At 38.2% G+C, this 12,154-nt stretch overlaps 1 protein-coding gene across 1 annotated transcript in view; it reads left to right on the forward strand.

Moving 5' to 3' along the window:
- The window catches only part of EIF3A (eukaryotic translation initiation factor 3 subunit A), a 35,108-nt gene that overhangs the window by 8,731 nt on the left and 14,223 nt on the right, over positions 1–12,154 (forward strand). Inside the window, exons 5-16 of the mRNA XM_080687621.1 lie at positions 1,013–1,212; positions 2,785–2,993; positions 3,885–4,056; positions 4,766–4,870; positions 5,247–5,345; positions 6,864–6,980; positions 7,227–7,412; positions 8,006–8,353; positions 9,018–9,122; positions 9,207–9,320; positions 11,020–11,142; positions 11,653–11,806. Coding sequence (XP_080543747.1) covers positions 1,013–1,212; positions 2,785–2,993; positions 3,885–4,056; positions 4,766–4,870; positions 5,247–5,345; positions 6,864–6,980; positions 7,227–7,412; positions 8,006–8,353; positions 9,018–9,122; positions 9,207–9,320; positions 11,020–11,142; positions 11,653–11,806 — 1,932 coding nt within the window. The remainder of the gene's footprint in view (positions 1–1,012; positions 1,213–2,784; positions 2,994–3,884; positions 4,057–4,765; positions 4,871–5,246; positions 5,346–6,863; positions 6,981–7,226; positions 7,413–8,005; positions 8,354–9,017; positions 9,123–9,206; positions 9,321–11,019; positions 11,143–11,652; positions 11,807–12,154) is intronic.

Below are 12,154 nucleotides of genomic sequence, written 5' to 3' on the forward strand. Positions count from 1 at the left end.
TCCAGGTGATTGAAAAAATAAACTTTATTGATATTATTTATTTTTATTATTAGAGAGAGGAAGGGAGAGGGATAGATAGAAGCATGGATGAGAGAAACATCATTGATTGGCTTCTTCCTGCACGCCCCCGACTGGGGATCGAGCCTGCAACCTGGGCATGTGCCTTGACTGGGAATAGAACTGCGACCTCCTGATTCATAGGACAACACTCAACTACTGAACCACACCAGCTGGGCGAAATATTAATGTTTTAAAGACAGCAAGTAGTTCACGTGCACATCTATGTACACAGTTGAAATTAGGTTACCACAAGTCCCCAGTGTGTACAGTTTTCATTAGTACAAAGGCTTCCTGTCTATGCAAGTTAGGTAACAAAGTTCATTGTACATTTTAACAGCATGGGGATTAGGGGTGTTGGTCCCCCATGCAGTTGAAAATCTGCATAGAACTTTTGACTCCCTAAAAATGTAACTAATAGTCCACTGTTAGCTAGAAGTCTTAACAATAACATAACCAATTAGCACATATTTTATATAAATATTACATACTGTATCCTTATACTAAAGTAAGCCAGAGGAAAAAAAATGTTCAGAAAATTGTAAGGAAGAGAAAATAGATTTATAGTACTTATTGAAAAACACCTGTGTATAAGTGAACCTGCACAGTTCAGACCTGTATTGTTCAAGGGTCGTTTGTATTTCAGGCTAGAATTTTTTTTGCTGTTTTAGGATTTGAAATAAGTGTTTGAAAGGTGAGTCCCTCTTAGACCCCAATTTGAATAATTTCCCATTGTAAACTCAGAACCATATTTTAGTCCTAGGACATGCTAATGACTATATCCAAAAGGTGGTTGGGTCACATGAAGTGAATTACAACTCTAATCACTTTTAAAGACATGATTAGTTTGGTAAATCTTATTTAAATAGCTGACCTTATTACATGAAATAAAACTTACTCAATACTTAAGTTGATTGTGGAAAGTACCTAATATATTTTACTTTTATGCTTATAGCTTTCAAATTCTGCCTCCAATACACCCGTAAGGCTGAATTCCGTAAGCTGTGTGACAATTTGAGAATGCACTTGTCTCAGATTCAACGCCACCACAATCAAAGTACAGCAATCAATCTTAATAATCCAGAGAGCCAGTCTATGCATTTGGAGACCAGGCTTGTTCAGTTGGACAGTGCTATTAGCATGGAGTTGTGGCAGGTAACAGCCCATATTTCCCCCCTTCCTAAGTATCTTTATCTTGATATCTGTTGGTTAGTTTTTATAAGTGAGGAATTTAAGCTTGTCTGATGCAGTAGGGAGAGTTCTGGACAGGAAATCTTAGAATATTTTGGTTCTAGGTGCCAGCTATGAAGTCTGGGCCAAATCGTGTAATTTCTTTTGGACCCAGTTTCTTTCCATATAAAATAGTCCTCAGTGCTTCTTTTTTAAAAAAAATATATATTTTATTGGTTTTTTACAGAGAGGAAGGGAGAAGGATAGTGGGTTAGAAACGTCGATGAGAGAGAAACATCGATCAGCTGCCTCCTGCACGCCCCCTACTGGGGATGTGCCCACAACCAAGGTGCATGCCCTTGACGGGAATCGAACCCGGGACCCTTGAGTCCGCAGGCCAACGCTCTATCCACTGAGCCACACCGGTTAGGGCCTCAGTGCTTCTTTTTTTTTTTTTAATTTATTGATTTTTTATAGAGAGGAAGGGAGAGGGAGATAGAGAAACATCGATGAGAGAGAAACATCGATCAGCTGCCTCCTGCACACCCCCCACTGGGGATGTGCCTGCAACCAAGGTACATGCCCTTGACCGGAATCGAACCTGGGACCCTTGAGTCCACAGGCCAATGCTCTATCCACTGAGCCAAACCGGTTAGGGCCTCAGTGCTTCTTAATGTGTGAACTTTTTACTGGTTCGTGATGAAATAAGTCCAGAGGAGATATTATTGTATTTTGTAAAAGTATTGGTGGTGTCAGGTTGGAAATTAAAAAACAAAACTTGTCTTTTACTGTGAAAAGAGAAGTGATGCGCTGGATTTCCTCCTAGGTTTCTTGGCGTTGCTTTGACTTAGCATACATGATGGGTAATCAGTCCTACGTTGGACATCTCAGCTGTGTTGGGAATCATTCTCTACTTGGCCTTTTCACACTAATAATTCCACAAAGACATTTTCACATGATTTTGTAGTCATAAGTTGAAACTTTAATGTATTTAATCCCCCAAAATCTAATTGAAATTGAAGAGAAATCAGTAGTTTTTTAGCCAGGTGAAAAATGGGATTTGATTTCCCACTATTTTCTTATGATAACTTCCTTTTTCTGTAGGGACATTCTTAAAATAACTACCTGATGGATTAAGGAGGAAAACGTTATATAGAACACAAGAAAACGTGTTCATTATAGAAAATATGGATAAATATAAAGAGGACAATATTCATATATGATCTTACAACTCAGAATAACTTCTATTGTGTTTTGTGTTCTTCCAGATTTTTTTTATATATTCCCCCAAGTGGTGTGATGCTATACACATTTTTCTTAACAAGTCTGCTCTTTCTACTTTAAAGAGTTTTAAGAATTTTGTATTTTTGCAATTATGGCAGTTTTTAGAAATATATCAGATACTAGGTTACAGACAGATGAATAAAAAGAACCACACATGAAAGCATTTTATTTGCCACTTTTATTGTGTTTTGTGCTTTAGGTTTCACAATTAGATTTGAATTAGATTTTTCTTTCGTTTAGAATGCAATGACTAATTTATACTCCTAATTTTAGGAAGCATTCAAAGCTGTGGAAGATATTCATGGGCTATTCTCTTTATCTAAAAAACCACCTAAACCTCAGTTGATGGCAAATTACTATAACAAAGTCTCAACTGTCTTTTGGAAATCTGGAAATGCTCTTTTTCATGCATCTACGCTCCATCGTCTTTACCATCTATCTAGAGAAATGAGAAAGAATCTTACCCAAGAAGAGATGCAAAGGTAAGAATATTGTAGTTGGATAGAACTGACATTATGAAACAAATATCTATTACTAAATGACATGGTAGTATGTTCTAGATTAGGGTTTCTCAGCCTCTGCATTATTGATATTTGGGTTTGGATAATTCTTTGTGGTGGGGGACTGTGCATTTAGGATGTTTAGCAGCATTCCTCGTCTCTATCCACTCCAGATACTCTCCTTGGATAGTATTCTTTTTATTTTATTTTACTTTATTTTATTAGTTTTCCTTTATTATTTTTTAAAATCCTCACCCGAGGATATTTTGTCTTTGATTTTCAGAGAGAGTGGAAGAGAGAGGTTAAGACAGGGAGAAATATTGATGTGTGAGAAACACATCGATTGGTTGCCTCCTGCATGCGCCCTGACCAGGGCCCGGGCACGGAAGGAGCCTGCAACTGAGGTATGTGCCCTTGACCAGAATCAACCCGGGGACCCTTTGGTCCACAGGCTGACGCTCTATCCATTGAGCCAGGTAGGGCTTGGGTAGTATTCTTGATCTTCAGTAGCTATCTTGTCCAACTCTGCCTATGGTGCAATTGAGAAAAATGGAACATTAGGAATATTGAATATAAAAGACAGTGTTAAGGTATAAGCTTTCTATCCATATATAAGTATTTAAAACCTATTCTTAGAACAAATTTGACAGGAGTAAGTGGGTGGATGAAGTTTTTATTCTTAAGGTATTCATTTTAGTATGGTCCATTTATAAATTTATGCTTTAACGAATATTTATGAATATAGTTCACACTCACATGGTGATATACATAGTCTGTCACTGGCATATTGTACTAGATGGTTAAAGAGTAATGTCTTTCTGCTTATCAAGTAACATTTACAAATTTAACAGATTTTGTAATTTTGTTCTGCAGAATGTCTACTAGAGTGCTTTTGGCCACTCTTTCCATCCCTATTACCCCTGAGCGTACTGATATTGCTCGACTTCTGGATATGGATGGTATCATAGTTGAAAAACAACGACGTCTTGCAACACTGCTAGGTCTTCAAGCCCCACCAACACGAATTGGCCTTATTAATGATATGGTTGGTATACATTTGAACATGCATATATATATACTAGAGGCCTGATGCACGAAATTCATGTAAGAGTAGGCCTTCCTTCCCCTGGCTGCCAGCACTGGCTTCCCTCTGGCACCTGGGATCCGGGCTTCCCTGGCAGCCCTGGCTTTGTCTGGAAGGTCGTTCAGAAGGACTTCTGGTCTAATTAACATATTATGCTTTTATTATTATAGATACATACATATACACACACACACACACACAAAAATAATAGAGAAATATGTTAATTAACCAGGACACCGTAACAGATCGACGGGACAGGAGGAGGTTGCGTGTGCAGTGTTGGAGGCAGGGCAGCAGGGGTCTTTGCACACCTGCGCTGGGGGAGGGCCTGATCAGCAGCGGCTGTGGCTGCTTCAAGGGCTGGAGACAGAGGCAGGGCTGGCTGCGGCAGCGGCTGAGGCTGCTGCGGGGCCCCAGGAGCAAGGGAGGGCCGTATCGGCAACTCGAGAGTGGGCGGCACCACATGATTTTGAATCGCGTGCTGGGCTCCTAGTATTATATATGCTTTGAACAGAAAACTGTTCAGGTTTTATAATTCATGATTAAATACTGGTGTTTTACTTGTTAATCATTTTCCAGATTCCTAATTATGTATATTTTTTTAATCAGTTCATAATTCCCATTGGAAATTTTCCTTTAGCAATTAAACTTTTTGTTTTGTTTACTGTAGGTCAGATTCAATGTATTACAATATGTTGTCTCAGAAGTGAAAGACCTTTACAATTGGTTGGAAGTAGAATTTAACCCCCTAAAACTCTGTGAGAGAGTCACAAAGGTAAGCCTTTGCATTTATGTTTGATTGTATCACCATACAGCATGTCCTAGTGCAGTTTCAGATATATTTCTATTAAGAGAGAAGTATTGTCCTATGTGTTTGAAGTCGGTGCACATTTCATTGTCTTTTTTCTTTATGTCAAGAGAAAAGGTATTTCTGATGTGCTAAACAAACCTGTGGAGGTAAATTAGCAGCATGGCTTGCCTTAGCCATTGCTGTCAGTCACCTTCAGACAAGTATTCATAGCTTCATTACACATTCTGCATTTTTTGTGTTGATATTTTTGTCTAAGGAAATTGAAAAAGTTCTGTAGATGTTTTAGTATCTGTTACATAGAAAGTATAAGTTTTTTTTTTAATTTAATGGATTTTTATAGGTTCTAAATTGGGTTAAGGACCAACCTGAAAAGGAACCAGAGCTGCAACAGTATGTCCCACAGCTGCAAAATAACACCATACTCCGTCTTCTGCAGCAGGTACAAATGAAAAATGGATGTTTTATTTAAGAACTGGAATTGCTTTCTTGATTGTTTTGATTGCAAAACTGAAAAATTCAGGAATGACATAGGAAATGAAAGTCTCCCCAAATTCTATTCCCTGTCCAAAATTAGTCCTATCTGTTTGATATGAAAAAAATAATTATACATAATTTACAACTGCTTTTTTTGTTGAACAGTATCTTTGTACATTTTCCCTTGTTAGTAATGTAGGGTCTACCTTATTTCGTTTAATACCTACAAGGCTTTTCATCGTCTAAGGGTACTATGACTTATATATTCAGACTATTGATATAAATCTGTATTGCTCGGCTTTTTGCAATTAGAAAAAATACGTTGCAGTATTTTACTCTTATCTTTGCATACTTCTGTGATTTTCTGTAGCATAAGAATTAGTCATAGACTTTACACGTTTAAAGCTCCTGAAAAGAGTATTAAGGGACATACCAGTTGTAAATGAGAAAGCCTTTTCTCCTGCTTACACTAGGTATTATCAGTCTTTTAACATTTTAGTCTGATTTCTTAAGTTTGACTACTGTAGTTTATAATATGGTTTAAAAGTTTCTGTTTTATCTTTCATTTGTTTCATTTTGGGGGAGAGGCTTTTATTATATGTTCACTTCAGTATTTGTGCACATTTCATTGACCTGCTTTCTCGTATATGTGAGCAGTGTTATTTCTCATGTGCTATACAAATAGTTGAAGGCTAATTAGCGGTATAACTAAGTAGTAATGCTGCCAGTCTCCTTCAGACAAACAGTTTTATAAAAAGTGTTCAGGTGAATTAGGTAGCTGGTCTTTATCTGCAAATATGTAACCAGTTAGGTTTTTTTGTTTTGTTTTATGAAACTATGAATAGATGATGCTTTTCAGAAATGGTATGGGGTGATGGTTTAAAGCAGCAGTTGCCAACTGGTGGTCCGTGAGGTTCGAAAGGTTGGCGACAGCTGGTTTAAAGCATAAGACTTGGGTTTGAGAGCCTTTTATTGGAATGCCAACTCCAGCAATGTACTGGTAATGTAGCTACTCTGAGCTTCCAACTTCTTTTCTCTGAAAAATGGGCATAATTTCTACTTCCCATCCTATCCTATGTAGTAAAAGACTGATATGCTAAGTGTCTGTTAGTTCGAGCATTCGACTAGTCGCTATGATGCACACTGACCACCAGGGGGCAGACACTCCGACCGATAGGTTAGTTTGCTGCTGGGGTCGGGCTGATCGCGATTGGGCGAGAAGGGCTGGACATGCCCTGAATCCCTTCCATGGTCCCTCCCTGGCCTCGATTGTGCACCGGTGGGGTCCCTTGGCCTGGCCTGCGGTGATCGGGCCAAAACTGGCTCTCCGACATCCCCTGAGGGGTCCCGGATTGCAAGAGGGCTCGGGCCAGGCTAGGGGACTCCACTGCACCAGGCCTTTAGTGATTGTATAAGACTGCATATAAAAAATGCTGAATAAACGATAAGCTATTTTTAGTAACCTTGTGTGTTTTTTATACAGGTGGCACAAATTTATCAGAGCATTGAGTTTTCTCGTTTGACTTCTCTGGTTCCTTTTGTTGATGCTTTCCAACTGGAACGTGCCATTGTAGATGCAGCCAGGCACTGCGACCTGCAGGTATGTGCTGTAAGGGGACACTGAGGGGGAAGGCAAGGCCCTTTGAGGACGAAAAACACATAACCTTTGTTTCTTAGCTCTTGGTACATTGGCACCGATTTAAAGCTTTCCTGAGCTAATCTTGTAGGTTTTGTATTCAACATTCTTTAATTTTTTTCTCAAGTTCAGTTGAAATTTTTTATCAGAAGTTGGACTTCATATATACATATAGACTTAACTATTGATGATAATATTTACTTTTCAAAGGTTCGTATTGACCACACTTCTCGGACCCTTAGTTTTGGATCTGATTTGAATTATGCTACTCGAGAAGATGCTCCACTTGGTCCTTATTTGCAAAGTATGCCTTCGGAACAGATAAGAAACCAGCTGACAGCCATGTCCTCAGTACTCGCAAAAGCACTTGAAGTCATTAAACCAGCTCATATACTGGTACGCATCTTTGGGAGAAATAGACTACAGAAATTATGAGGGGCCCTTATGCTATGTCTTTCACAAAAAGGTTTGAGATGGTGTCTGAAAGAAGGGATTTAATATAGATTACCTATTCAGTTGTATTTGGTATTTTTGGTATTTTTAGCAAATGTCTATCAGATGTACAGAATACTGAGATGCCTTCCATTGGATAAAATAATACATTACACATAATAATACAAGTACTAGGTGGGTGTACAACAGACCACACAGTGAAGATCCCAATTGGGAGTACTATGATTGATTGGGCTTTGCCTTCATGCCTACGTTTTTTTCTTTGTGTGTTGTTAGTATTCCTCCCTGGCTTGAACACTTCAAAGGAGATTTGGTGCAGAGAAAAGTTGACCTAGCAAATACAGGTTTTTCAGCTATGTCATTGCTGTGGGAGTAGCGACATAGCATTTGGAACTGAGAGCTTGTAGTTTGAATAATGTCATCTTCTGTTATTAAATGCAAACACATAAGGGTAATAACTCAGAATTATTTAGTAATTTTTGATGGCTAATACCATGGTATGTCACTTAATTTTTTAAATGCATTTGTTTTTGAAGCAAGAGAAAGAAGAACAACATCAGTTGGCTGTTACTGCATACCTTAAAAATTCACGGAAAGAGCATCAGCGTATCCTGGCTCGCCGTCAGACAATTGAGGAAAGGAAAGAGCGGCTTGAGAGTCTGAATATTCAGCGTGAGAAAGAAGAATTGGAGCAGAGGGAAGCTGAACTCCAGAAAGTACGGAAGGCTGAAGAAGAGAGGCTGAGACAGGAGGCAAAGGAGAGAGAGAAGGAACGTATCTTACAAGAACATGAACAAATCAAAAAGAAAACTGTTCGTGAGCGGCTGGAACAGATCAAGAAAACAGAACTGGGTGCCAAAGCATTCAAAGATATTGATATTGAAGTATGTAGTACATTACTCATTAAACTTAGTTTTATCCAGATCTCTTAGAAGCACAGTCCTTTATCACTTATTGGTTTATTTTGGGTTATTTGGTTGTTTCATTCATTTTGGTACACAGGATTTATTAACTAAAATCCGTGAAGTAAGCATCTATACTAATAATCTATACTAATAAAAGGGTAATACGCAGCCGTGGGCTCAGGCAGCTGTGAGCCCCGGCGGCTGCGAGGCCCGGGGTTCAGGCTTCACAGTTGCCGCGGCCGGCAGTGGCGACAGCAACGCAGTGATGGGGGCGGTGCCTTCCCCTGATCAGCCCAGTCGCCTCCCGCAGAGGGAGGCCATAGGGAGCAGGCCCAAGCCGTCAGTAGGACAGGCTGGGCTGAGGGGACGCCCCCCCTCCCTAGTGCACGAATTTTTGTGCACCGGGTCTCTAATTTGTTTTTAATAGCAGTACAGTTTTTCACCACTGTTAAAACGGAGTTTGGGTACATGCATATTTTTGTCCTTATAATCAAGTGGAAACGTGGCTGTTGTAAAACATTTTCACATTGCTTAAATTTACCCATTGTATAAAAAGTAATTTAGGATTTGATTCTAGAAGCAGTGCTCCATTGCATTTCTCTTGCATTCTTATTAATGATTGTGCATTTGTATTACCTTTCAGGATCTTGAAGAACTGGATCCAGATTTCATCATGGCTAAGCAGGTTGAACAACTAGAGAAAGAAAAGAAGGAACTTCAGGAACGCCTGAAGAATCAAGAAAAGAAGGTAAATGAAAGAACTGGTAAAATTTTAACATGTCAGATTAAAATATATATATTTTTAAACTACATTTATTTTCATGTTATTCAGATTGATTATTTTGAAAGAGCTAAACGCTTGGAAGAAATCCCTTTAATAAAAAGTGCTTATGAAGAACAGAGAATTAAAGACATGGATCTGTGGGAACAACAAGAAGAAGAAAGAGTAAGATTTTAATTTAATTGAAATATTTTTAGACTGTAAGCTATAATTAAATCCTCTGTCACTAATGGGACCAGGATATCAAAATTGATTTATTTTGTTAATCCTCACCAAAGGACATTTTCCATTGATTTTTGGGGAGAGTGGAAGAGAGGGAAAGACAGAGAGAAACACATCAATTGGTTGCCTCCTGTTCCAGCCTTGACTAGGGCCTGGGCCAGGGAGGAACCTGCAACCAAGGTATGTGCCCTTGACCGGAATCGAACCTGGGACCCTTTGGTCCGCAGGCCGATGCTCTATCCACTGAGCCAAACCAACTAGGGCAAAATTGATTTGTTGTGTAATCTTTTGCCAGAAATGGTGTGCTTTAGTGGGTGCAAACTGACAGATTGGTGGACAGATAGAAATTTTCACAGTGAGATTAAAAAATGAGACTTACCCTAACCGGTTTGGCTCAGTGGATAGAGCGTCGGCCTGCGGACTCAACGGTCCCAGGTTCGATTCTGGTCAAGGGCATGTACCTTGGTTGCGGGCACATACCCAGTGGGGAGTGTGCAGGAGGTGGCTGATCGATGTTTCTCTCTCATCGATGTTTCTCTCTCATCGATGTTTCTAACTCTATCCCTTCCCTTCCTCTTTGTAAAAAATCAATAAAATATATTTTTTAAAAAATGAGACAAAATACAAAGTACAGCTGAAAAGTGTAGTTTTTAAAAACACCTTTATGGAGACAGAATTCACACACCATCGTGTGCAGCTTTTTAGTACAGAATTGTGCAACTATCTAATTTTATAACATACCCCAAAAATAAGCTTGGTACTCATTTATCAGTTATTCCTCATGTAGAACTAAACTTTCTACCACCTGGCTGTGGGCAACCACTCATCTTTTTTGCCTTTAGATTTGGCTATTCTGGGTATTTTATGTAAATGGAATCATACGATATGTTGTTTTGTGATTAAACAATCCATCTATAGTTTTTTTTAGTCTTTGTTTACTTGATGATACAAAAGTAAGGTTTGCTTATAGTAGCCAAATTTATAATAAAAAGAAATGACTTCATTCTGGTTAAAAAGAGTAAAGTAACCACAGGCAGGAGACAGTGTACATTTGTGGGGACTGCAGTGTGGAGAATGCAGCCCTTTCTCAATTCCATTGGATTGTTGTCATTGTGGGACAAGTATTGCCAGTTCTTACAAATGTTTTTAGAAGTTGAAATTTTTGTGATATAAAACTAGGAAAAGTGCTGCAGACCAAATAAAATATTTGAGATGATTTGCTGCAATCTCTTCCCTGAAGCCTTCCATTTTTTTTCGCTTGTGACACAAAAGGAAAGCCTTCTTTAATCTGTAGTTCATCTTGCCTGAACCTCCAGTTGTTTTTAAGGAAGAAATGCCTTTAATAATTCAACCATAGTGCTTACTACCATTTTTTGGTGTTTTATTTGTTTTACCATATACATATAGATTTTCCTTTATAAAAATTTGTGCTACTGTGGGCCTGAATAAAAACGTTCTTGCAGATGTCTCATTTATCCATCTCCCTGATTGCCTTCCTAGGGACCTGTTGGCATGAAGGATAGTAAGGTTGACGAGGCACAGGAGCTGCTTGTATTCTGCAAAGATATGCCAGGATTTGGGGTAAATTAGTTATCAGATAATGAATGGTTTGGAAATTTAACTTTGTATTATGTTTTTGCAGATTACTACTATGCAGCTAGAACGGGAAAAGGCTCTTGAACACAAGAATCGAATGTCACGAATGCTTGAAGACAGAGATTTATTTGAAATGCGACTCAAGGCAGCACGACAATCTGTTTATGAGGTACATTTATGGTTTCAGGGAAATGTTCATGAGTTTCAGTTTTGCCTTAAGTGTTCTTCAATACAGTAGCACATTCTGTATTGAACTAACATATATAATGTTACCATTCAAATAATATTTTAATAGAAAATTTCTTAAATATTTTCTAAGCTAAGTAGTCAACCATCACTTTTTCTAAAGGCAATGGTGGGCTGCATAAAATTTGAAATTGATACAAGCTTTTGTTTACTGTTTACAGAAAGAAAAAAATCAAGTGTCCTGTTCCTAACATTCTAATTTAATCATTCATTTTAGTTTGTATGGTGGCAGGCTCACTTAATATTGTCAACAATTTACATGTTTAGAAATTTGAGAAAACCTTCAATCATTTGGCAATTCTAGTTTTTTTTTTACTTTTTATGGTTCCAAGAAACCTGCAATGCTTTTGTAAACTTAAAACTTTCTGTTAGTTTTGTAGCTCTTCCAAAAAACTTGATATATATTTTTTTAATTTGGGGTAACCAATTACAGGAAAAACTTAAACAGTTTGAAGAGCGATTAGCAGAAGAAAGGCATAATCGCTTGGAAGAACGTAAAAGGCAACGTAAAGAAGAACGCAGAATAACCTACTATAGAGAAAAGGAAGAGGAAGAGCAAAGGAGGGCAGAAGAGCAAATGCTAAAAGGTAACTGTAGACCAAGATTGGAGGTGGGATTACACAAGGTTGATATTAGGTCAGTTTATAGCAGTCTTATTTAGAAAATAAATGAATTGAGATGTAGGGATCATTGACTTATTAACTGCAACTAACTAGTTCTCAGTTTCTGGGATTTTAACTTTTGCTTTATGTGAAGATGTATGTCATATCAGCTGAATCTCACATTTTTGGTGTTCTTTTAAAAATATATACTGCTTTTAAATTTTTTATCTTATATTCTGTGTAGTACTCACATTTATTTAGGAATATCTGTCAGATGAAGTCTGTCAAATGATCCTTTGTCTGGTATCAGAGATGCTTAGGATTTGAGGAGGG

Source organism: Plecotus auritus (assembly GCF_963455305.1).
Source record: "Plecotus auritus genome assembly, chromosome: 9".
In the NCBI taxonomy this organism is placed as follows: Eukaryota; Metazoa; Chordata; class Mammalia; order Chiroptera; family Vespertilionidae; genus Plecotus; species Plecotus auritus.